The 27,259-nt window shown below is 32.1% G+C and overlaps 1 protein-coding gene and 1 long non-coding RNA gene across 3 annotated transcripts; both read left to right on the top strand.

Annotated features, from left to right (window-relative positions):
• Positions 1 to 5,177: 5,177 nt before the first annotated feature.
• Positions 5,178 to 7,840, top strand: ARO3 (armadillo repeat only 3). Its single transcript, XM_085732241.1, has one exon. The coding sequence runs from the start codon at positions 5,588 to 5,590 to the stop codon at positions 7,616 to 7,618; it is 2,031 nt and encodes a 676-aa protein (XP_085588367.1). The 5' UTR covers positions 5,178 to 5,587; the 3' UTR covers positions 7,619 to 7,840.
• A 12,015-nt stretch (positions 7,841 to 19,855) lies between these two features.
• On the top strand, positions 19,856 to 21,110 carry LOC146900697 (uncharacterized). Of its 2 annotated transcripts, XR_015023459.1 has the most exons (3): positions 19,858 to 20,335; positions 20,429 to 20,536; positions 20,674 to 21,110. It is a non-coding gene; the product is annotated as an uncharacterized LOC146900697 (long non-coding RNA). The 2 variants fall into 2 exon arrangements; XR_015023460.1 differs by lacking the exon at positions 20,429 to 20,536 and having other exon boundaries at positions 19,856 to 20,335.
• The last annotated feature ends 6,149 nt before the right edge of the window (positions 21,111 to 27,259 follow it).

The following is a 27,259-nucleotide window of genomic DNA, read 5'->3' as shown; positions in this document are numbered from 1 at the left end:
CAATTCAATTCATCGTACATCTCTCTCAAAATTTGTTTATTTTACTAAGTAATTTAAATTGGAGTTTTGGATATTACATATGTTGTGTTTGCGACTATACTGCCAGAGACTTCCGAAAATATACTTTCAAAAGTATATTTTTAGACATATTTAATTAGAAGAATACTTTTGAATATGGCTAATGTTTTCTATTAAAAAAAAAAGAGGTGGCGAAAGAAGCTCCAATATCGCTCATTGTTATGGTTTTATGTGTGTGTGTTAATCCTCCGTTTTGTAGGGAAAGACGACCTTGATAATCTGAGTTATCGTGAGGTAATTATAGTTTGACCAACCGTTGTTCTATCCTAAAATTGACCTCGAATTCTCTCAAACAATTTGTTTTTTATTAGAGCTTAATAACCACATAATATTAATCACTTGATTACTCATTCTTATGTTTTAAATACAAATAACTTGGATACCAAAAAGAAATATACAAACAACTTGAGTTTTTTTGTTGTTAGAAAACAACCTGGGCTTTCTTCAAAGGACAAGTCTTATAAGAGAGTTACTCTTCCCACATTTGAAATTACTAAAAAAAAACGTACCCAATTGTAGTTAACTACAGTTTGCTGGTTCAATCACTTTTTAAGTCGGTTAAAAAAGCGTCCAACGATAGTTAACTATCGCTGGAAAAGAAAAATTGTATTTAACTATAATTGGGTATGTTTTTTAGCAATTTCAAACGTGGGAAAAGTAACCTTCCTCTTATAATATTTTGGACTACTTTGATTAGGCCCATATAAAACAAAATGTTCTACAAGTTTTTTTTTTCTTTTAACAAATCACGATTAATTGTAAATAGGTATTTTTATACCCTTCACCGCCTGTAAATAACCCTTAAAAAATACAAATATATAATATCTTTAAAATTTTCACTTTTATTTTCTTTATTAACATGCTCCACATTTTATAAAACCTCAAAATACTAGGTCTCATTTGCTTAGTAAAATTTTTATATCGCATAAAATTTGTGCTAACTTTATTTGTTGGCGAAAGTTAAATGAGTGAACAATTGTTTTACTTTTCCAAAAATAAAGAAAATATCAAAATTACTATTTTAATTATCTTTTGAAATCAATCTATTTAGATTGGTCTGATGGTATTGATTTGAGACCTTGAAGTTTGCTTCTATCAAGATCTCATGTTCGGTTCTCCTCGGTCTCAATTTCAATGGATTAGTTTAATTTCTTAAATCTTAAAAACAATTATCTTATGAAATTCATCTTCCCTAATTGTCTTCTCTACATCATAATGATATTCACTTTTAAAAAAAATATTTTCTCTAACTATATTTTTTTTTATCAAAGAAAAAACAAAGCAAAGGAAAAACTACCCTCTCAAAGACACCTTCCCCATAACATCGACTCGAATAAAGGTAGAAAGATCAACAAGGCAATTTTAAATATTAACCGCAAAACCTTCATGTATAGATGCTTTTGATTTAGGTGATCAATATGTATTAAAATTGACTTCACTCAAAGTACAAGAAAAATAAAACTTTTTTTTTTTTAAGATAGAGAAAAGGATAAATTATTAACATCTATATTTGTAAAACTCTGAGTATTTTTTAGTTTTTATAAAAGATACACTTATTTTATCAAATTTTTAGTTGAGTTTTACGAAGCAAAAAAATACTTTTTTTTATAAGAAACTAAACTATTTCATTCAAATTGACATCGGAAAGACTCAAATAATAATAATATATTTTTTTTTAAAAAAGTATATTATAATTTTAAAATTGACACCGGAAAGACTCAAATATATATATATATTTTTTAAGTAAACTAAACTATTGTTTTGTTTGGGTATCGGCTGATACTCGTTTTTGTAATTTTTTGACAGACATCTTGTTCTTTGAGCGTTCTCTTTAGTTCACCTTATGTTTAAGAGGCGTCTCCGTTATTGTTAATATATTTCATTTTAGTTTCTTAAAAAAATAATATTTTTTTTACAAGCTTTATAGAGTGTATATCTGTTCAAATAAAAGTTTCATAGTGTATATGTTATACCTGAAAAGAATATTGTTCCGTCAAAAAAAAGAAAAGAATATTGTTAAATTTTCCCAAAAATTTGCTTGAGAGATTAGTTGTTGTGATGGGGTGAGAGTTGTGTGGTTGCACGATATAATGGGTATCAATATTTAATACGCTTTCCCAATTCCAAATGCCAAAGACAGAATATACGATTCGTGAAAATGAAAATACCGTAATGATTGCTGTCAAGAAATCAGAAGAACAAGTAAGCTTCGCAAATTTCACATCGTTTATTTTGTTTTTTTCAGAACATTGCCAAATTTTGCATCGTTTCGTTGCTGTGTTGTTTTTGGTTTTTGCTGGAATTTAGTTTTATACTGACAAAATTATTGTTGTAGTTACGCTGGTACATCTTGTACCTTTTATACCCTCCAGAAAAAGAATCTTGTACCTTTTTTTATAATGAAAGTTGTTTTTTTTTTGTTCTTTTTATTTATTTTATTTAAAAAATGCAGCAAAATTTTGTATAGGAAAATGTTAACCAGGACGTTGGTTAAAGAAACAAAAAAGGAATAAAATTCTTGAACCTTTTTTTTTAAAGAAAAATTCTTGAAACTTGTGTAATCAAATATTTTCACTGATCATTACTAATATGTGTGTGGTTGTTTCAAGTTATATTTATTGATTCATGAGAATAAAATGATAAAAATATATATGATTATGTTTTTTTTTAACAAATTTTATCAAATACTTAAAGGGTCTTGCTAACCAATGCCCTCAGGGCAATGATTAAGGTAACCAAAATTAGTAGTTTTATATTGAAAACAACAATTTGTAAACTTTTTACAAGTTAGCTTGACCACTTTTTATCACTTTTCAACACAAAATTTCTATTTTTGTTCTTTTATCCAATGCCCTAAGGGCATTGTTTAGCAATGATATTTTTTTCAATGTGTATAAAATGTTGTTTTCAATGATATTTTTTTTTGTTTCATTGACTAGTGTCCGAATGCACTAGTTAACCTGATTAGTTTGTATGCATGTGCAAGTAAATACTCTCTTCCGTCCTTATTATAAGAAATTTAAAAAAAAAAATAGTTTGGTCCTATTTATAAGAAAATGTCACAACTTTCTTTTAAGATGTAGTTATTGCTTAAAAGATTTTTCTATCCCTCATTTATGAGGGTTTTTTTTTTTTAAATATTCAAAAAAAATTATTAAGGGCTGCAGGTCGGCCTATAGAGGCCTATGACCTGGCCTGTTTAAGCCTGACCTGGCCTGGCCTGTTTATTAAAAAGGCTTGGCTTAGGCTTTTTAAAAAGCCTATTTAAGTAAATAGGTGAGGCTTAGGCTATCAAAAAAGCCTATGAAACCTAATAGGCCGACCTGTTTATGCATGTTATTAAAATTTAATGATAGACAAGCCTTACACTGAAATAGGCTTTAAGGTCTATTAAGCCTATTTAGAAGTAGATAAAATGGAATCTTTAATGACTTTAATAATAAGTAGGCCTGTAAAAAGGCTTTCAGGCTAGGTCAGACTTTTAAATAGGCCAGACTAGACCAAAAAAATAGGCCTATGAAAGGCCATAGGCCAGACTCAGGCTTGCAAATTTTTTCGTAGGCCAGGCTCAGGCCTATCAAAGTCTGACCTGACCTGACCTATTCTCAACCCTAGGCCGCAGGTAGTACATCTAGTTCAAACATACATCAACTTTTCAACTATTCATTCAGTTATATTTCATTTCGAAGGGAGTTGTTCAACTCATTTTCACTTAAATATATTCAAACACAAATCATTTTATTTTCAACTTACTTTAGTCATAATGAATTTTACAGAATCAATTAATTCAAAATTAATTATTGTTACCGCATAAATCATACACTTGATCTCATTGAAGATTAAAGTAAGCATCTCACTTAATTTAATTAAATATACATTAAAGATTTAAAAAAAATCTCAAGAGTCAGTAGAAAAAAAAAGAAATATTTGATTATTCTGTTTAATTTGACTATTAACGAATTTGTTTAATTTTATTTTTTGTAAAAATGTCGACACTTATGAGAAAGGTGAGTATTATAACTGTGCTTATATGGCAGAAATACCTATAGATTTAAGGGTTAAATATGTTTTTGGTCCCCATAAATATACTAACTTTTCGTTTTAGTCCCTCTAAAATTTTCCTTCAACTTTTAGTCCCTATAAAATTTTCCATCTTCACTTTTGGTCCCTCTTTTAAAGTAAACTCATATTTAAAATTCATATTTTTGAATAAAATTTTGCTGAAAAATTCATAATATTATAAGAATCTCTCAAAAAAAAAATTAGAATTTTTTAACAAAACATGAATTTAATATGAATTTTTATATTTTTGAAGGTTAAAAATTCATATTTAATTTATGCTTTGTTAAAAAATTCTAATTTTTTTTGGGAATTTTTTTTACAATATTCTACACATTTTTGCACAATTTCATTAAAAAATACAAAAATTAACTTAAAAATAGGGACCAAAAGTAGTGATTGAAAATTTTATAGGGACTAAAAGTTGAAGGAAAATTTTTGAGGGACTAAAACGAAAAGTTGGTATATTTATAGGGACCAAAAACATATTTAACCCTAGATTTAATTACACTTAAACAATAATTATGATCTTATGTAGAAGTGGTCTGTTTTAGTTTGTTAGCATATTGTTGCTTTTTTCACTTTTTCAAAAAATAAATGAAAAACCTTACATGAGTTGGTAAAAATTAAAAACATTATCAAGATTTAATTCAAATCAAAATTAAAATCTTATGTTTTTAATTTTTACCAAAACGTAAAAAGGAAGTGAAAGGAGATGGTTATGGTATTTTTCATTTCGATGCTTGCTTTATTTAATGCAACAATAATCCATCCCAAGCAATTTGTCAAGTTGTTAATAAGCTTCCTTAAAAGATAAATTGCAAAAGGAACCTTAGTGTGATTTTTTATCAAACTTTAGTTATCTTTAATGTCCAAATTATAAATAAATAGAGTAGATATATTTATACGAGAACCAAATGTTAGCCCATCGTTTATATGAGAACAGATAGAATTTTTGATCAAACTTTATTTATTTTTCATTAATAGAACCCATTTATATGAGAAAATTATGTTAACAAAAAAACACTAATCCCATCGCTTCTTTTCCCTGCCGATTAATTATTTAATTAATTAAAAATTAAACCCGCATTTTGGTCTTTGCAAATCCCGTCAAGTCCACCATGAGACAGACTCAACTCTTAACACCTTTTCCTCTTGAAAATTTCCACATATCATTCTTACCAATCACTCACACCCACAACAACAACACAATCTCACAAAACTCCATCATCATCATCAAAACCTAAAACCACAATACACCAATTCATTCAATAATTCACATAGTACAACAAAATTGCCACCTCTTCACAACACAACCAATTTCCCTGTCATCTTATAATATAACCACCTCATTCACAATTTTTCTATCTAAACCCAAAAAACACAACACAACAACAATTCCAACAACTTCATAGTACCATATCTCAGATCCAAAACACAACATCATCAAATGGCAGACATAGTGAAACAATTGTTAGCAAAACCGATCCAACTAGCTGACCAAGTAAGCAAAGCAGCAGAAGAAGGAAGCTCATCTTTCAAACAAGAATGTCTTGACCTTAAATCCAAAACCGAAAAACTCGCTTCTCTTCTCCGACAAGCCGCAAGATCAAGCTCCGATTTATACGAACGACCAACACGTCGTATCATCGGAGACACCGAACAGGTTCTTGAAAAAGCACTCACTTTAGTCCTTAAATGCAAAGTCAACGGTCTCATGAAACGTGTCTTCAGCATAGTTCCTGCTGCAGCTTTTCGTAAAATGTCTTCTCATCTTGAGAATTCAATTGGGGATGTTTCATGGCTTCTTCGAGTTTCTGCTCCGGCTGAAGAAGGTAGCTATGAATGTCTTGGGCTGCCACCAATTGCTTCAAATGAACCGATTTTGGGTTTAATTTGGGAGCAGATTGCGATTTTGCATAATGGGTCGTTTGATGATCGATCTGATGCTGCTGCTTCTTTGGTTTCTCTTGTTCGTGATAATGATCGGAATGGGAAATTGATTATTGAAGAGGGTGGTGTTGGACCTTTGCTGAAACTTTTGAAAGAAGGTAAGAAAGAAGGGCAAGAGAATGCTGCAAAAGCAATTGGGTTATTGGGTCGTGATCCGGAGAGTGTTGAGGTTATGATTCATGCTGGTGTTTGTTCTGTTTTCGCGAAGATTCTTAAAGAAGGTCCTATGAAAGTTCAAGCTGTTGTAGCTTGGGCTGTTTCTGAACTTGTTTCTAAGTATCCTAAATGTCAAGATGTTTTTGCTCAGCATAATATTGTTAGGTTGCTTGTTAGTCATATTGCTTTTGAAACTGTTCAGGAACATAGTAAATATGCAATTGTTAGTAACAAGGCTATTTCTTCAATTCATGCTGTTGTGTTGGCTAGTGGTAATAATAATAATAATAATAATAATAATAATTCTGATTCAAATGATGTGAAAAAAGAGAATGAAGATGAGGTGAAAATTAAGATGCAGCATCCTCTAGGTGATAAGTCTGCAAATCAGATGCATAAAGTGGTGGCAAGTACTATGGCAATGCATGCTGCGAATAATAACAAGCAACAAACCAATGAAGGGAGTAAATTGAGTTTAAACTCTCAACCTCCGGTTCAGGTGGCTAGTATTCCAAATGGGAATGGGAATGGTAATGGTAATGGTAACACGAAGCAAGGCTATTCGTATTCTGGAATTAACATGAAGGGAAGGGAGCTTGAGGATGCTGAGAGTAAGGCTGACATGAAAGCAATGGCTGCGAAAGCTCTTAGGTATTTAGCTAAGGGTAACTCGTCGATTTGTCGTAGCATAACTGAATCAAGGGCTTTGTTGTGTTTTGCTATTTTACTTGAAAAAGGGCCTGAAGAAGTGAAGTATAATTCTGCTTTGGCATTGAAAGAGATTACTGCAGTGGCTGAGAAAGATCCTGAATTGAGAAGATCGGCGTTTAAGCCAAACACTCCTGCTTGTAAAGCGGTTGTTGATCAAGTGATTGATATTATTGACAAAGAAGATGAGAGACTTTTGATTCCTTGTATCAAGGTTATTGGGAGTTTGGCCAGGACATTCAGGGCAACTGAAACAAGGATAATTGGTCCGTTGGTTCGACTTCTTGATGAAAGAGAGGCTGAAGTATCAAAAGAGGCTGCAGACTCACTCGCGAAATTCGCTTCCAATGATAACTACCTTCACCTTGATCACTGTAAGGCAATTATAAGCTTTGGTGGTGTAAAACCCTTGGTTCAGCTTGTGTATCTCGGGGAGCCGCCAGTTCAATATTCAGCCTTGGTTCTGCTATCCTATATTGCGTTGCACGTGCCAGACAGTGAAGAACTAGCAAAAGCTGAGATTCTGGGAGTTCTTGAATGGGCATCTAAGCAACCTAACATGGCTCATGATGAAGCTATTGAGGCATTGTTGCAAGAATCCAAGAGTAGGCTGGAGCTTTACCAGTCTAGAGGTTCACGAGGATTCCAAAAATTACATCAATAGGAAGAGTAATTAGTTGTTGTTATTGTTGTTGATTGTGTGAGGATTTTGAATGATTTGTATCTGGTATATTGTTCTCGAAAAGAGTGTATATACAATCCATTGCCTTCTTCAATTGTTCAGGTTTATTTTCAACTATGAGGAAGATAATTTGTTCAAGCTTTGGCCCTTTGGCTGAATGTACCTAACCCCATATTCCAATGTCAAACAATAAATATTTTGTTACTGTGTCTTTGTAAACAAGCTCCCAGTTGCTCTATGCTTACAATTCTTCAATTAATATAGCAAACCAAGAATGTTGCAGGAACTGATAAAGAAGCCATGCTCCGAATCAGATGCAAGATTTCAACAAAATATGCTAGATCAAAAAATGCAGTTGAAACAGTTGGAAAATGGTATGAGTCAATCAGGGTCAAAGACTGCTTGATTACTCTATAGAGTCTATACGTTAGTCATCTGTCACAATGGTTTCAATGTAAACTATATCAACATTTGTTTATTTTCTACAACTTGTAAAATATTATTGCATAAGATGTTTGTTAGATTAGATTTTCACAATGAAGAAATTGGTTGGTATACTTGACTTATAGCACACCAAAGTTGCATTATTTGTTTTATAGTTAGGAACTTTGCTGTAATATACAAAAAATGATTAGGAGTATGATATAACATATGGAATGGCCATAAGCCTGTAAAGCGTTTGAAAAGACTCACTCACTAAATAGAAAAGGAACCAAGAGCTGTACACCATAGATGTTACAATCAATTTTAGGAATCTCTCCACCAAGAGATATAGGACCAAGGCTATGAAAGTGACTTGAGTATTTTTAAGGGCAAGAAAAAACCGTCAGGATTCCAAACGGAAACAATTCTACCAGACAATTGAAGTACCCCAGTCTCGTTACATAAAGGGAAATCAATGATTAAGCATTAAAATGGAATTCTAAAAATGATAGAATTAATTGAGAAGTTAAAAAGTTAAGTGCATTTCTTTTCTCTTGTCCAGGACTAACCCATGCTAATTTCCCTACAACAACACAACAACAAACTTTATAATAAACCATAAAAAATAGTAGTGACCAATGATAAAAGTTTTGGTGCAACGAATCAAGTGGTTAACGGACTTTAATTAAGTTCAGGTAGTTTGGGAAAATCAGACTTGAATACAAACTTAAACAATAATTGATCACCGGTCACGAACTCCAGATTACTAAAACTCGAAGATGGATGTAATTTTCCACACGCTCTATCATTCAACAATGACCTAATACAACTACATTTCTGATATGCTATCCCCACTTTCACTCCTCTTATTTCCAACCTAGCACTCACTCAGACATTCATGATTCAAATTTCACACGTAGCTCATATCATAAAAGTTAAAGTTTCACAACCTAATTGATTCTTCACATGTCACATGTATCGCTTTCATTTCCGTGCATTCTCACATCATGTTGATTGGAAGCATGATCACAAAACATGAGAGCAAGTCCCCCACCAACAACAAAAAAACTAGTGAGACAATCAGACACCAATATCGTATTCTAAATCTAGAAATGTTTCACGAAACTGGAATCTGAGTCCAACGTGGACAGAAACAACATTGGATTCGATTTTTGTTGAAAATAATAAGGACAATAATAAGTGAATATCATCCAACAAAATTGCATCATAAAGTTTATAAGAAACAAAGTTGAATTATGTAAGTACTGTTTTAATTTTTGCAAACGACTAAATGTAAAGGATTATGTGGACAATTTCTGATTTGGGAAAATCAAAGAAGAGAAGGTCGGATAAAAAAAATTATATTGAAAATACAAGTCAAATACATATAAAAATCATAATTATACAATTTTCAATGTAAAAATTACTACTATTTTTGAATGCTTAAACAATATCCTAAAGTGACTCATTAGCATTTTCCTTATGCACATAAATAAAAAAATATTTACGCATGCATGCAATCACATAGATTATTTTGTTAAATTAGTTCATGAAATATCTCTATGGAATGTAATTAGATGCATGATTTTGTTGATGAGTAGAAATTGAACGCAGATCCCAACGTTTACAATATTCACAATATTCGTACACAGTAAGCAACACCAAGCATTTAATCAAGGGTATCTCCTAAACTTTTTTTTTTTTTTTGACAAGGTATCTCCTAAACTTGTTGTAATTAGCTACACAATTAAACTTAGACTTTTATATGTTTTTGGTCTTTGCAAATATAACCAGTTTTGATTTTGGTCTTTGTAAAAAAAAAAAAAATTAAAAACACCCTTGCAAATATTCTGTCTTTTAAGAAAGTCTCTGACTCCAATTTTCGGCTGATTTGGTGGGACTTTGGCCACGTCGCATGGCACATAATTAAAAAATTAAAAAAATTTAAAATAAATCATAAAAAAAAAATCAATTTTTTTTATTGTATGATTTTTAAATATTTTTTTGTAATATGAAAAAAAATTAGATTTAAAAAATCTGGATATAAATGTTTGAAAATTAAAATTATATAATCTGAAACTATAATTGTCACTATTTTCGGAAAAAAAATTAATATATAATTTTCAAATTGAAAAAATTTCTTTTTTGGAATTTTTGTTTTATGATTTTTCTTAAAGATTTTTTAAATTTTAAAAAATAATTTTCATATTTTTTATTATTTAATACGTGGATTGCCACATCAACGCGACGTGACAAAAGTTGCATGGTCAGCAACTGCCACGTGGGCTGAAACATGTCAACTCAACGAAAAAGTGGGCCCATGGAATTTTTTAGAAGACAAAATATTTTGGAAGTGTGCTTTAAATTTTTTTTTTTACAAGGACCAAAATCAAAACTGACTATATTTGCAAGGATGAATTTATTCTCGAAGAATAGAAAGACAGGTAGGCAACCATTGGTTCAACTTCAAACATTCAAGCTTCAGCGCAATTTGCTACAAAGGTCCCCTATTTTTAACTACTCCCTCTGTTCCTCAATAGATGACCTGTTTGACAATATACACTATTGACTTAGCATACTTTGATCATATTTTTCTACTAATTCACAAACATAAACAATATCATGTAAGATGTTGTTGGATTCGTCTCGATGAATATTTTTAAAATATTAAATTTTCATAATTTTTTTTAGTAGAGAATTGAAGATATCAAAGATAAAACATATTCATGGTACATGTGTCGGAGTCAACTAGGTCATCTAATATGGGACAGAGGGAGTACTTTATAATTTTTGGTGTAGTTGAATTGTGATGGTGTATTTTCCCTTTTCCCTATGCAGTTGACTAAGTATTTTTTTACATTAGTCATTTTTCACGCGTCCTATGAATTTCAAGTTTTATAATCTAAAAGGTGTAAAACACGTTAAATAGCCCTCAAAATCACGTTAAAAAACCCTCAAAAACTTTCAATTTTTCGGATTTTATAATCTAAGTAGGGTGTGCGAGAAGGTTAGAGGATGGAAAAAGAAACAACCTATACATTTTGAGATCTTGGGTTCCAATTTCAGGATTTCTTTGTAGTCTACCTTCCCAGATGGTTGGCAGTGGCTCCCGGATCCTTCAGGGGGGGTACTCAGTTCGTGGTGTCTATGATATGCTCACTACTTAGGAGCACCTGCCTGTGTGTTCAGTCTCAGATTTTATTTGGCACAAACAGGTTCCGTTGAATGTCTCCATTTTTTGCATGGCGGTGTTTCGTGATCTATTGCCAACTAAGGCGACTTTGGCGAAGCGCGATATCATTACTACAACAGATCGATTTTGTGTGGCTGGGTGCGGTCACGAGGAGGACGTTCAACATTTGTTACTTTCGTGTAGCACATTTGGTACTTTGTGGCAACTAGTGCGGTCGTGGATTGGTTTTGATGTTGCGGATTCTCATGTGATTACAGATCATTTTCAGCAGTTTATTTATTACACAGGTGGTCTGAAATTGCGGCGGTCTTTTCTTCAGTTGATTTGGTTATTGTGTGCTTGAATTGTGTGGAATGAGCGTAACAACACAGGTTATTTAAGCAGAAAGAAAATACTATGCTTCAGTTATTAGAAAAGGTTAAGTCTTATTCTTTATGGAGCCCCTTTGTTTGTTTGTGCATCAGTTGATTTGTATCTGTATTCAGGTGCTGATTTCGTAAATTCTTTGTGGTCTCTTTGGTACACCTTGTGCTGAAGAGATTGCTTATCACTGTTATTATATACCATTTTTGCTTGTTAAAAAAAATTATTTAATCAAAATATATATTGATCCCACAATATGTTCAACGTAACATAAATATGTTTCTTTTTAAGGATCTTAACATAAATGTTAAATATGTTATCACCCAAATGGTGCATTATATTTCTAGATAAATTACCATGGTTTAAAAAAACCATTTTCCCCTTTACTATCACAAAAGGTTACTCCTTCGATTATTTTTATAAGAAACAAAACACGTAAAATATTGAGACCAAGGAAACACCTTGAAAATAGTCATTTTCATTTAATACTCTTATAAATTTAATTTTTTTTCTTCCTATGATTATCTCCTCCAAAAATTACTCTAGATTACACCAACTTACATACTTTTAATATTCTCTCACAATAAATCAGGGCATAAAAGAAAATTAACATCCAATACATTTAAAAATTGGTTAACGTTTCTTATAAAAAAGACCAAAAAATTTGACACTTATGTTTCTCATAAATATGATCGGAGGGAGTAAAAAAGTAATAAAATTTTCCTTGAAGGAAAAAGCAATGAAAATTTAGTTAAATAATATTCAACTTGTATTATTATCAAGTTTATTGTATGATCTTCTTTCTAAGTATGCGAAAGGAACAAACACAACATATTAATATACCCAAGAGGCATTTACTAATGATTCTAATGTTATGATGGATTTTTAAAATATCATAAATGCTTAAATTATTTAATTAATTTTATGAGAGCGTGAACTTTATACACTATAAAGAGATCAAATTATATCCTATTTTTTAGATGCAGAGAGAGGAAAATATGACTAAAACTATGAAGTTTCTTTATGTTCTAATTATATTTATTTCCATATTTCTTGTTGTAAGTGTCTATGATTCTATTCCTTACGTTAATTCTGGTCCTTGTGTGACAGATAAAGATTGTCCAAAAGTTTCACAATATAATATAAGGTGTCGTAAAGGCCAATGTGTAAGGATCCGTGTATGAGATGAATGTGTAAGTTATACAATATATCTTATGCTAAAATATTCATGAGATGTCATTTAGTTTTTGTGCATGTACTAAATAATTGTATTTTTTTTATCTTCTTTTTTCCTCTAATTTGATGTACTTTGGACTTATAATTTTGTACTCTAAGATGATGACCATGAAATGAATCAAGGTAGCAGAGAGTTCAATTTATAACGTCTCCTTATCTTGTAAATTTTAGATATGACCATGGTCTGTTAATTGAGATTTTCACAAGTGTACAAAATCATCGAAAGTAATATTTAAAACGATAAACCAAGTGTTGAACTCAAGGATTTCTTTTATTGTCAAACTATACAATTGAACAATTTAAATGGTTTAAATGAATAATAAAGAATATGTCATGGATGAGTTTCACCAAGTTTTCACCTGGAATTGATTGTCAAACTATACAATTGAACAATTTAAATGGTTTAAAAGAATAATAAAGAATATTTCATGGATGAGTTTCACCAGGTTTCAACCTTGAATTGATAATTTGACTGTGATTATTTAACTTCTTTATCGAATTACTACCGACTTCTCTAAAATACTCTTGCCTTAATTCCTTAGCGACAAAGTCGTTTTTTTAAAAGACGAACCAGCCCACAAAAATTGACACTAGGGAGAATCGAACCTGAGACCGTAAGAAGATCCCTCTTCAAGATTCAAAGCCAACTCCACTAGACCATCCCAAATGAAATTAGTGACAGGGTCGTTAGTTCTAAAATAACACCTAATCCTAAGTGAAATTAAGATCTAAATTAAACATGAAAGAACAAGAATTTTCAATTGGTTTTAAAAGTTTGCATATATTCCTAGACTACATAGGAAAAACTTTCTTATGTCAAAGTATTCATAATTCAAATCTTGTTTCACAATATTAACCGTAAATCAGTTTAAATGCGACCAAGAGATAAAATCATTAAACACATAGATAACAAAAATAATTCGATAAACTTATTTAATAATCAAAGATCAAATCACATAATAAAGGTTCTCATCTAGTTCTAATCATTCCCAACAACGAGGGCTTTAGGTACTCATGATAAATAAACAAAAAGTAGAGATTAAAGAAGAATTACAACCTCCTTTGTGTTTCTCTGCTAAAGTCACGAGTTTCTAAACAATAATATGATTAAAAGATTACTCAAATATGATAAAAGACACAGGTCCAATACAATGTGTTGTGTTGGGACGCCTAACACCCAATTATAGGCCTAACATTCTCCATATATTGTTTCAAATTGTATAGCTTGTTTTGAAGTAGGGGTAAGAATATGTCGAGTTCAGTTAGACTTTGTAATATCTAAGTTTGATCTGATAATTTTTTTAAGGAATGGGTCTGGTCTGTAGTCTATCGTGTACTTATTTTCAAGCATAAACCTTGCTTTGTTGATAGTCTGGTATGGCATATTGGTTTACTTTAAAGTCTATTTCATTTGGATCTATTTAAGTAAGTTATCTAATATATATATATATATATATATATATATATATATATATATATATATATATAAATATATAATATAGAATAGCAAACTAATAGATAAATGACATTAAACTCTATTTTGATATTTAACATGACATTTTAGAGAATCTAATTGTATATAATATTAGAGGAATGCTAAGGACATTCTTTTTTAAATATTGTCTCTAACATTCACACTCTTATTGAATGAAATTAATGTATGCCTCACCGTTTTAACACTGTGTTTGTTTGAGGTGAAATAGGGGAGAGAGAATTTGGAGAGAAAGAAGTTGGAGAGAGATGTCAAACTTCTTCTGTTTCGTTTGGAAAGAAGTTGGGGAGAGAGACTGCTTTAATATGGGGCCCACCACCTTTTTGTTTCTGCGCTAACATGCGAAGAAAGTGGGGAGAAACCAGCTTCATTTTTTTGTTTCCTGTTCTACCCTTACTATTATTAATTAATTATTATCATAATTCACTATTGTTTCTTCATATCTTCATTACTGCCATGGTTATATGCTGTCTCTTAGATGCGTTCCACCATCTCACCGTGTACAAAGCTTTAATTTTTTTTTCTGTTTCAAATGGATTTGCAGCAACCACCCCAATTAAGATCTTGTGTATTTTGGCTTAAATGGAAAACAACTAAGGCTTGGTACTACTCTCAAGTCGCAAGTTTCTCTTTTTCTATAATTAATTTTCATTATTTTTTAACTTTTTCTTTACATTTGCTTTTCCGAAAGAAAAAAAAAAAACTCCCCTATTTTGTTAATTTTTTTTTTTAAGGATGTTATTTTTTTTATTTTTTTGGTCAAGAGATGTTCTTTTTTTTATCCTATTTAGTCAATTAATTTGATAATAGCAACACCAGGAAAATGAAATTAATTAACACTTTGACAATTTTTTTATAAAGATGACTTTATAAGGTAAGGGCTTTTTTGTCAATTTGTTAAATCATTGTAAATCTTTCTTCTCTATTTCTCTTATCTTTCTCTTATTCCAAACAATCTATCAAATCTACTCTATTTCTCACATATTTCTCTCTTTTCATACTCTCTCTCACTTATTTCTCTCTTCACAATTTCTCTTCACAACCAAACACACCCTAAGTGAAACCTATTTCCAAAGTGTGAGACTCACCTTAATTTAAACCAAGGAGGAAATGAGTGTTTGAGAGAATATTGAAAATAGAGTGTTGCTATCACTACTCATAATATTATATTTCATTTCTAGTTTATAATAATATGTTACAATTAATATATGAAAAGTTGACATAGGTTAATAAACTTAAATTACTGAAAAATTGTTAGTGACTTTATATATTTTATTTTTTTTAGCGTTAAACCTTCAGTTTGATATTTAACATGACATTTTAGAGAATCTAACCATATATAATATTATATTTCATTTCTAATTTATAATAATATGTTTCAATATATGAAAAGTTGACATAGGTTAATAACTTAAATTACTGAAAATATGTTAGTGACTTGATAATTTCTTTGGTATTTTTTTTCTTCTTCCGAGCAAATAAATTCTTTGGTATTATTCATTTATAGTTTATAATAATATGTTTCAATATATGAAAAGTTGATATAGGTCAATAAACTTAAATTACTGCAAAAATGTTAGTAACTTTATTATTATTTTTTGTGTTAAACCTCTGATTTTTAGGGGAATAGGGCACTAGTAATCCGAAGTTTGATCGGTATGTAAGTAAAATCTGACCAAGAACTATTTCCACAAGGAATCAAACTCAGGTTCTTCTAAACGATTTGTCCTAGAGGGAGCTCATTAACCCATTGAACTCAATCACTTCAAGTTCAACCGGAAGATAACTTTATAATTTAATCCAAGGTATAAAATTGAATATGATAATACATATTATTATAAATCATATCAAGTCTTCATAAATTATTTACAAAACCCTAATCTGCTTTTTCTCCTAAACCAAATTCATGGGACTTGATCTGATTTTTCTCCTAAACCATATTAAGTATATCAATTGTTTTATTCACTAATATTTTGTTTTTTATTAACTTTCACTCGTGTCTTTTTTATTTATTTATTTTCATTCATGTCTTTATACTTCATAACATTATTTATATTTTATTTGCTACTTTAAATATGTAAATGGTTGGGTGTATTTAAATTGTTCGAGTGTATATACATGGCTCAATAAAAAATGTGAATAAATTTGATCTTTCGTATGCTTTGCATATGTAAATAAATTTGATCTTTCATATGCCTTGCATTTAATTTATAAAGGATAAATATGTATTTTAGATAAAATAATAAGTGTAAAATTAGAAGAAAAAATTATAAGCTCAAACACTACTTGAAATAGCGCCTGAAAAATAAGCTATAAGCTAGTAAAAGATGCTATAAGTTCGTGGTGAAAAGATCATTACCAAATGAGTTTTTTTTCTTCTTCTTCAGACAGACTTATAAACTATCTGCTATAAGCTTACTTCTTGGTCTTGCCAAACAGAAGCAGAGCCATATAAGTCAGGAAATTGAAACGCATGCAACCCCACATCATTAGGCAAGACACTTTAAACTCCCAAATAACGCAAAACATCAATCCAAATGTTTCAAAAGAAAGAAAGAAAGAAAAAATAATCCATAAATAAATGAATAATAGTATCCTCATTTCTGGAGCCCCCTAAATATAGTAACGAATCCAAGTTGTTAGGGATGCAATACACCAAATTGTCTTTGGTAGAAATTCTCCTATTCAAAAGCCTTGAAGCAAATAAAGACACTTTCAACGGCACCACTCTGTTCCAAATAATTTTTGAGACATGATCATGATTATGATGATCCACCCGAGTTAATAAGTGATACACACCTTTGACTGAATAACCATCCTCAGGATCATGCTTTTTAACCCATTTGTATGACACAATTTCCTGCAAAACAACGTTATCTAGCAAAGAAATACACTTTCCCACCTGCTCCTCATCCCAAGCAAATAACCTCCTCCACCACATCCACCCTAGACCGACTATGTGACATCCTCATCTACTGCCAACTCAAACAACCGCCTAAATCTAACCAGTAATGGTACTTCCTCTAACCAAAGATCATTCGAGAAAGACGTATTTTCACCATGTCCAATCTGACATATAACACCATCTGCAAACCAACCGCCCACACCTGGACCAACACCATTTATAATGCCACATAGATATTTCCACCAGCCTGATGCCTTACTACGCCAACACCTTGTACCACAACCCATCCTGATCAACGCACAACTTTCAGTATCATTCACCCAACAATGCCAAATTAAATTCCCTAATCCTCCACCAATAGGCATACTCAAATGAGTTCAAATAAAATCAAATTTGCTTTAAAAGCTCTTACATTATGTCGACTCTTCTCCCACACAATCAATGTGGCATCAACAAACTGCAGATGAGAAATACACAACTCAAAGTTCAACCCAACACTACAAAAAGTGTATAACCCCGCTTTCGCATATGATTGTAACATCACTTTGATACCTTCGACAACTAACAAAAACAAAAAAAAAGGGTGATAAAGGCCCCCCTTGACACAACCCTCAACCCATAGCAAACTCACCCGTCAGACTGCCATTATCCAACACTGGTGTCGTTTCCGACCCAATGACACCATTTATTCGTCGGACAACTCATAATCCAATGACACCATTTATCCGAAAAACCCATCTTTAACATAACTGAATTCAAATTATACCACTCCACAAAATTGTAGGCCTTTTCAAAAAAAGAAATGATATTCGTACAACCATTTTGTGACAATTTTGTCTCTCATACTCACATTATGTTTTTACTTTCTCTCTCTATTGATTTGGTTTTCGTGTCAATATATATTTTTCTTTATAAATTTATGATTGTCCTAAAATTTGTCACACAAATAGTTGTTCAAATAACATATCTCTTTTCAAAATCCACTTTAAAGAGAATGATATCATTCTTACATCTTTTTGCATCCTCAACTAATTAACTCATTAGCAATAACAATAGGGCAAATTACACTCATCTCCTTTAAGGTCTTCTTAAATAGCACTAACATCCCCTCTAGTTTTTAACTAAACACTTACCTCCCTTAATGTTTATTCAAATCTACAAACGCCTCCCCTATCATATAACACCCTTAGTTCTCTTTTAACTAAGCTTCTGAAAAAACTACTCCCCCTACAATTCATCTTTGCTTTTTATACAACGGCCAAGCAATGATAGCCATAGTGCCACAACAGGTTGTTCAACGAACTTCTTTGTACTCACACATGCTTCATACTATTTAGTGAAAAATAGATTAATGGAAGGATTAAAGGAAATATTAAAAAAAAATACGGAAAAGCAATAACAATGACTATCTTCTATCTAGTGAAAAAAAAAAGGCTTAATGGAAAGACCTGAAATAAAACCTTAGCTTTTGAGGCGTGAAGTTTGATGTCTAAACATAATAAATATCAATTTTTGGATGAAGGAAGTGATTTTAATTCACATCAACATAATAAAGTTGGATGAATTGCAATTGCTTAATGTTGCTTTTGCAGAATTGGAGAAGGAAGTGAGTTGATAGAAATTGAAATTCTATGTTGAAAAACTAGATAAACCAAATTCAAGAGGATGAAGAATAGTAATTAAGTGCAGAAATCAAAGAAATAGAAACAAATTAATTGAAAATATGAACTCATTAGCCGCATATTGCTTATTGTTGAAATCAATGCTGCAAGATGTAAAATCAAGAGAAATTTGTTAATTGGAAATCTTAGAAGAAGAGGGTGTGAATTGAAAGGAAGGTGTGAAATCAAAAATCAATTGAAACGTTTGAACATTGTTTAACTAAGAACATAAAAAAATTAGATTAAGTAGTAAGGTTTGATGAACATAGTGTGAGCAATTGAGGGAAACGTTATTAATCTCTAACATTCTTATAGTGTTTTAATTAGCAGTGAGTTAACCACCCTAGGTAGTGGTAGCAAAATTGGTAGCTAATCTCTAAAATTCTTGTGATGTATCCATCGGAAAGCTAACAGTGTTAAATGAGAAGGGAGGCTAGTGTTTAGTTCAAAATTAGAGGGGATGTTAGTGCTATTTAAGAAGACCTCAAAGGAGGTGAGTGTAATTTTCCCATAACAATACCATCAAGAATTTGTCTCCCATCTACAAAGGCTGATTGAGATTCAAAAACAACATTGTCGATAGCTGACATGAGAATATTAACTGATATCTTCGCTAAAACCTTGTACATAAATCCAACAAAAGAAATTTGTCAAAAAATCAAAAAGTTGTTGAGAGCTTGCCACTTTTGAAATCAGAGCAATAAAAATACAATTAGAACCTCGAACTAACTTCCCACTTTAAAAATCATCCCTTACTTGTAAAGCTTATTACGTTAAGCAATTGATAACCCTAAAAATTTCGCTCTAAATCTAATGCATTAATTGCTGTTAATGTTAACCCTAAAAAATTCCCTCCTAAGTCTTTGACAATTTGAATTTCAATTTTTTTTCCAAAGAATCAGCAGTATTCCACTATCTATTCCAATAAAATATTTTTTTTTCCAATGCAACAATACAGTCAATTGATTTTTAGAAGGGACCCACGTTTCTTCTCTTCCTCTACACGCTTTTGGTTTCCAAGACACCCCTTTTTGAAACTCTCATCTCTGCCTAGATCAATTCCAATACACCTACTCTCTATCTGCTCTCTCTGCCAATGAAGGTGAAAGTGAAAATTTCACTCTTTCACTTCGTCTTTCTCCTCTCATCACTCCCTTTCACCAATGCTCTCAGTTCCGACACCACCCTCGTTGTCGTCGATTCTACCGCCACCGTCTGCGGCATCAATCATCATAACAAACCCAAAGCCTCAACGGTGTCCTTTAAATTGCATATTTTGGCCTCTGAGAAATCATTCACATGGTCGCTTCTCTCGACCCTTTTCCTATCTCATTGAGTAATTTCATACGCCGTTTCCGTAGCCGATGCTATTCTAACCAAGGTCGTTAGGCGGTATGTTCTTCTCAATGCATGCTATTCTTCTAAGGTAATAGTGAAGCATTACTGTCTTAACATTTCCTTATTGGTATCTATCTCTTCTTTTACCGTAATTTTTCTGCCGTTTCCATGCCTTTTCCAGATATCTATATAAATTGTTCTGTCGTAAGAGATGTTTTGTCGTTGCCATGCCTTTTACCGTAATTTTTCTGTCGTTGCCATGCCTTTTCCAGGTATGATTGCCTTAAAGGTTAGTACATGATTGAAATGTGAAAAGTAAATTAAAAAGGATTTTGATAGAGCAATGTTTTGAACATTTTTTTCTTGAATTACTAATTATTATTACTGTAGTGTCTTAGTGTTTTTGTTTTTTTCCTTTTCATAAAGGAAAACAAGGATGATGAATATCCCGCTGATTTTTTGGTCTTAATTGACAAACACTCATGTTGGCAAGTCTTCGTTGAAAAGATCATCCGGTGAGATAGGTTTTGTTAAAGATGGAAGCGTCGAGATTGGACAAGCATCTATTACACAACCTTCAAAGATGGTGCGCGTCAAAATTGAACCTAAGGAATAGAGTTGAACATGCTGTTGTTGACGATGAGCATCTATTTTCTGTTTCTGTTTTGATATTTTGTGTTTGAGAACAATTACCTTGGCTGTTTCTGTTCTGTTCTGTTCATCTCTTAAGCATTTTGTTATTGGACAAGTCTTTGTTTTTAGACATTGCTATTATTATTTAATATTCTGAATGCAATGAACTCTTTTTTTTTTTTTGAGCAAATGCATGCAATGAACTCTATCATTTACATGTTTTCGTAAAATTCTCTACTCTGGCTTAATTACTTACATCTATATATTTTTAGACATTGCTATTACTTACATCTTCATCGGCCTTAATTACTCTATATTACATGTACAAGAAATTTTCAGTGTTTTGAAGGAATTGCTATATAATTTACAGTTAGTTTAACTATTCATCTCTCTAGAATTAGACTATTATATAATTATAATTGTGTAATGAAATCAGGGGAATAAAATTTTGTCAAGTATCAGGTTAACAATTCCTCGCTCTATTATGATAGTACATAAATTAGATTTGGTTAGATAAATAAAACTTTGTCAAAAAACAATTTGAGATGGCAAAGATATTTTATTATTTCTAATGAATATTTGACAGTAAAGCATTGCACAGCAAATCCACCTTCAATCGCTCCTATCAGCTGCCAAGAAATATCTCCCATTAATTTCCCATACATTAATTTGGAAGTTACACATGATATTATGTTTATGGCATTCTCATTCAGTCATGATTGCCGCAAATCATATTTACCGTAGTGTAGTTATTATAGTCAACTATTTTTTGTATGTTACAATGTCATTGAAAAGTAATGTATTAACTAGCAATCATTATTGACTGAATGTTGAAGGCCATTATTGTAACCTGTGATCTTGCAATCAATTTCCTATAATAGTTTTTTTCAAATGGCATGTGTCATGCTGTTTTTGTGTTATGAAGCACGGACACTTCTCGGATTATGCGTGTCCCGGTGTCGGACACGTGTCGTGTCCGACACCGACTCGACACCGACACTTGTAATTACACTGAATTATGTGATTTTTTTCAAATTATTAGCTGTGTTGGCGTGTCAGTGTCCGTGTCGTGTCCGGTGTCCGTGTCCGTATCCGTGCTTCATACACAATTGATAAGAGAATTTGTTCCTTCGCTATTCATTTTCACTAGGTTGATGAAAGTTACATGAACTCTAAACTCATGATTGTTGGAGGATGATGAGCAGCTCTGCAATTGTTTACCTACTTGATGCATGTATGGAGAAGTAGCCACAAATAATTATGAGTATTATTTTTTGGTTGATTATAACATGATTAAATGAATATTATAGACTCTTATGTTATCATGTTATACTCATGTTTGAATATTCTATATTGAGGCTTATTTAGATTTTGCTATGTGTGTAGGATGTTTTATAAAGCCAACAGACCTTATGCTTTATTGACTTGGTTAAAAGCTAGCAAGACTTTAGCCAACAGACCTTATGCTTTTTGGCCAGTGTAAAAGGAGGAATCACCAAAGATGTATTGTGACACTAACTGTGAGGCAAACGATAGGATCTTAATAACTGTGAGGCAAACGATAGGATCTTAATAGTAGCTTAATGAAAAGGAATTGTGTATCAGTGTGAGAGTGACAAAGAGTGATAAGGTTTGTAAATTAAAGCTTCTATACTAAGCTAAATACTTTCTTCAATTTTCATTGCTCATTCATTCCTTTTCCCAAATGGGATACTTATAGTACAATCAGTACATTCAGGAAAGTAACAAAAGGGAATATAAGCCACTAAGGCAGTTACAACATAAAGTAGTAAAACTTGAATGCATTAGAATTCTTATCCAATTATCTAGGTGCATATGTGTTTCTATATGCTATAAGTTCAATTGAAATTTCAAGGGTTGTAACAATTTTTCATTATCATATCTGCAACTAACAGCATTGCTTGGTTTTTGGCACATAATTTTTGTACACAATATCATATTATGCACTAAATCATAGGGAGTAGTAAGTAGTTATTCCATAGATGTGAATTTCTACACGGATAGATTTGTTCGCTTATCTAAATGCGAACACAATTTACATGTAGTATGCCAAGTTCAAAAGTTTTGGTGCCATTTCTATGTAGGTTTTTCAAAACATGATACCATATATGATTTATTTTTCGTAACCTATGTGATCATATTTAAATAGCTCCTATATGTAATTCATTAGACACCTCAATCTCATGGAAACATAATTTACGTATCATAAAAAATTAAATATCAATGGTTAAAAAACATTTTCATCTTCAACTCTATAAGACCAAATAGCTCCTATAAGTAATTCGTTAGACACCTCAATCTCATTGGAAACATAATTTAGATATCATAAAAAATAAAATATCAATGGTTAAAAAATATTTTCATCTTCAACTCTATAAGACCCGTGCGGCGCACGGGTCGGCGATCTAGTATTATTGAACGTTTAGAACACTACACTAACCTAACCCTCCACTTGCGCGGGATCCTACACCAGTATATCATCATACTAGAACTTTTACCCGTGCTACCGCCCGGGTCATAAACAATGAAGAAGCTAATGTGTTGTAATTTTATGACGCCCGTTTGTTTGGATTTTTTTAAAAAAATCTATTTTTTTAACTAAAAAATTACTTTTTTATTTTTTAAAAATCATTCTTGATTTTTAAAAAATCCTAATAAAGTCAATTTTAGCCACAAAATGAAAAGCCAATTAAAATAGCTTTTTCTAAATCTATTTATTTTAAAAATGCAATGAAATCAAGTGCAAGAGTTTCAAAACAAACTAAAAATGATTTTTATGATAGTAAGCAAAGAGAAGTTTGTCCTAGTAGATTATTTTAACCCAAAATATTTTTATTTTAAAGCCGAAACAAAGTTAAAGATCAAACGGTTATCCTAGTTTGGCGCCTAGCAATTAGTTTGACTCTGAACAACCATATGCAACTCATGGGGAACCCTGCAATTAATAACCGTAACTCCTTTTGAGTGTTGTAATCATTGCATTCATTAGTGGAGAGAACAATTGTTGCAATTAAATTGTAAGCATTGGTGTTAGTTATAGTGGCAGCTATGAATGGATAACAGAAACACATACAAAGAATTCTAAATTAATAAGAATATGCTTAACCTTATGCAGCAAAGCCTAAAAGAAATCTATTGAAGTTTAAATCTTGTATAAACTCCAGCAAAATATCTCAGAAGAAGTAAGTAACACATTGAAAAGGAAAAAAAAAAAAAAAAAGCATTCATAAAATGCCATATATATGTCCTCTTTAACACTGGACATCAAAGGCAACCCTTCAATGCTCTATAACAAAGTTCCAGTTATGCCAGAAAATAGAATATAAGTAGCAGAATATTTTTCTCATCATGGTCAAATAGGGAATGCATAGTTTGGAGTAGACTTTACAAACCTCATTTATCATTGAAATCAAAGGCACATTATTGTTGTCATGATGTTATTTACCGGTATAAAAAGTCTAAAAGACGATAACTTCATCACATATATTGGAAGCAAACTTCTAATGGAAAAGTCCAACTCATTGATTGAAAAATCTACTTGCTTTTGAACTTGCTCACTTGATCTTGTGAATGTCATGAAAATTAGAAACCAACTATATAAAATATCATAGATAAAGGTAAAGAAACGTTGCATGAACAACAACCACAAAACTATAAAATAAAAAACAATCAAGGCATACGTAGAAAACAAAACACATCTAATTATTGACAACTCTGCACATCATCTTAAAGTTATTACAAAAGCTCAATCTATTGAGATCTCAAATCTGCATCCCGAAAGAAAGACATACGGGAATTGCATAAGAAGCTCCAAGAAAGCAATACAAATTCACAAAAAACACATCAGGTCTGAAGGAAAACAAAATATCAAAAAGACTCCCATTTACAAAGTATCATAATCAGTGACACCACCGCTTTCTCTGTTCTAGGCTTCAAACTATGCAAACATTTCTCCGTTATAAGCTTCAAACTATGCAATCGTAGAAGCAAAATGAAAATGGGTTTGGAGATTGAGAAGAGGATGAAGGAGTTATGTTTTGAGAGAGAGAGAGAGAGAGAGAGAGAGAGAGAGAGAGAGAGAGAGGCAGCTGCTCTAAACTCGGTTATGAGAAAAGAAAGAGAAGGAGAAGTTTTGTTTTGAGAAAGATATGATCATGTGGAGCAAGATATCATATTGGTTTGATACACACATTTAATGCACCATTGGAATATGGAAGAGGAAATTTGAATTTCAAACGAATGTGGTGAACCGTGCAAGTCAAATAACAGTAAATGCAATCAACCCAACATTAACATCTAGCATTGATGTGTGTAATCAAGAGTTAAAAAGCAATCAATGAAAATTATATCCAACGTAACCAAGAGCATGAAACGTAACATGCATGGGAAAATGAAAATTTGAAGTTTGATCAAATCAAAGGATGAGATGAGATGATTTGATCCAACGGCTAAGCATGATTGGCGCCCAAAATGGTAGGTTTAGGGTTTTGCAATGTTATTAGCAATGTTAACAAAGATTAGATATAAGTATGATAAAATGTATCAAAGTCAAAACATTGTGTGGAATACAATCTAGCATTCAATTATAAGATCCATCCATACATAAAGAACCTAATTAATTTACTTGTGCAAAGTAAAATAATCATTTAGTTTGGTCTTTTTATATCTTACTTTGATTTGATGCCAGCTTTGAGCAAAAATATTTTTTAAAAGTTGTAGAACTTAAATTCAGTGTACCTCATGTGCAGTTTGGTCTTTTTACATCTTACTTTGATTTGATGCCAGCTTTGAGCAAAAATATTTTTGAAAAGTTGTAGAACTTAGATTCAGTGTACCTCATGTGCAAGTGCAAGTGCAAGTGCAAGTGCAAGATATATATTGCTATCATTTTCTAATCTTTTTATTTTCTTTCTTTTTATTTCCTCCCAACACAACATCTATCATCTCTAAGCTTTTATCCTGCTCCTCCCATCATCCTCTCAACCTCTCAAGGTAACGTTTCTTCATTATTTTCATTTTCATCTTGCCACATTTTTTTTTTGTGGTGGCCGAGGTTTGAACTACAGACCTTATATATATTATGCATTTTCATCTTTCCACTCTCATCTCATTGATTTCATTCCATTCCAGTATATATATATATATATATATATATATATATATATATATATAAAACGTGTGAGAATCTCGTCTGGAACATACTAGGCACAGTCAAATTTGGTGTCTCGCGGGCAACAATGGCTACTTCAAAAAACGTCACAATATCTTCAAAGATAGAGCCAGCAGTAACACGATCTGCGTAAGTTCTTTCATAAAGCTTTTTTTATCATGAGAGAGAATCTAGTGAGAGAGAGTGTGGGGAAAAATGGGAAATGGGGGGCAACAAGGGAGACATATCGAGCGAGGGGAGGGGACGGTAAGCCCAACGGCGGGCCGTCGTACTCTAACAGGAGTGGGTACCAGAAGCATCTGGATGCAACATCTATCCCTTTCTTTTTTACAGATTTTCCAGATAAGATGCTGGTCTCTGAAATGCATACTCTTTTTGGAACTTATGGTAGAATAGGGGAGGTGTATGTGCCTTTGAAGCGAGACAAAAGGGATCGTCGTTTTGGGTTCGTGAAGTTCAAAGATGTGTGTGATATGGAGTTGCTGGAAGCGAGCTTGGAGGAAGTTTGGTGGGGGGATTGTAAGTTGACGGTGAACAGAGCTAAGTTTGGGAGAGAGGTTAAACTGCAAGTGAGGAGGGGCAAGGAAGAGGTGTTCGATAGAGGAGACAGTGGGAGAGGAGCATCGGCGAAAGTGGTGAATGGTGTTTCCTTCAGGAATGTGGTGCAAGGGGATTGGCAAGGGAAAGTGGAGCGTGGTCCAGCCATGGTGGTGGAACCAAGTTCGGAGATGCTTGAGGCCCTGGAAAACTGTCATGTGGGTTTTCTCAAGGTCCATAGGGAAGCTTCGACGTTGCAACATTTTTTGAGGATGGAAGGGATGGAAGGCATAAGTGTGATGCAGATGGGTTGGAAAACGGTGCTATTGGAATCAGTTGTTCCGGGTGAGATAGACAGAGCAAGAAGACAACACTTCCAATGGTGGTCGACAATTTTTAAGGAAGTGAAATTGTGGAAACCCAACTTGGTGACTAAAAGCAGAAGTGTTTGGCTGTGTTTCATTGGCCTCCCGTTACATGTTTGGGAGGAAGAGGTGTTCAAGAAGTTAGGTGCTATTTTTGGTGACTTCATTGATTTTGATGAAGAAACAATTGGAAGAAGGAGGTTTGACAGAGCAAGGATATTGGTAGCAACAGAAAGGATGAGTTTTATTCAAGAGAAATGTTGGATTAAGGTTATGGGAGCAGAGT

The sequence above is a fragment of the Medicago sativa genome, chromosome 8 (assembly GCF_051527215.1).
Source record: "Medicago sativa cultivar Bolivia chromosome 8, Bolivia_mono, whole genome shotgun sequence".
In the NCBI taxonomy this organism is placed as follows: Eukaryota; Viridiplantae; Streptophyta; class Magnoliopsida; order Fabales; family Fabaceae; genus Medicago; species Medicago sativa.
This window is presented reverse-complemented; position numbering and strand designations above follow the sequence as displayed.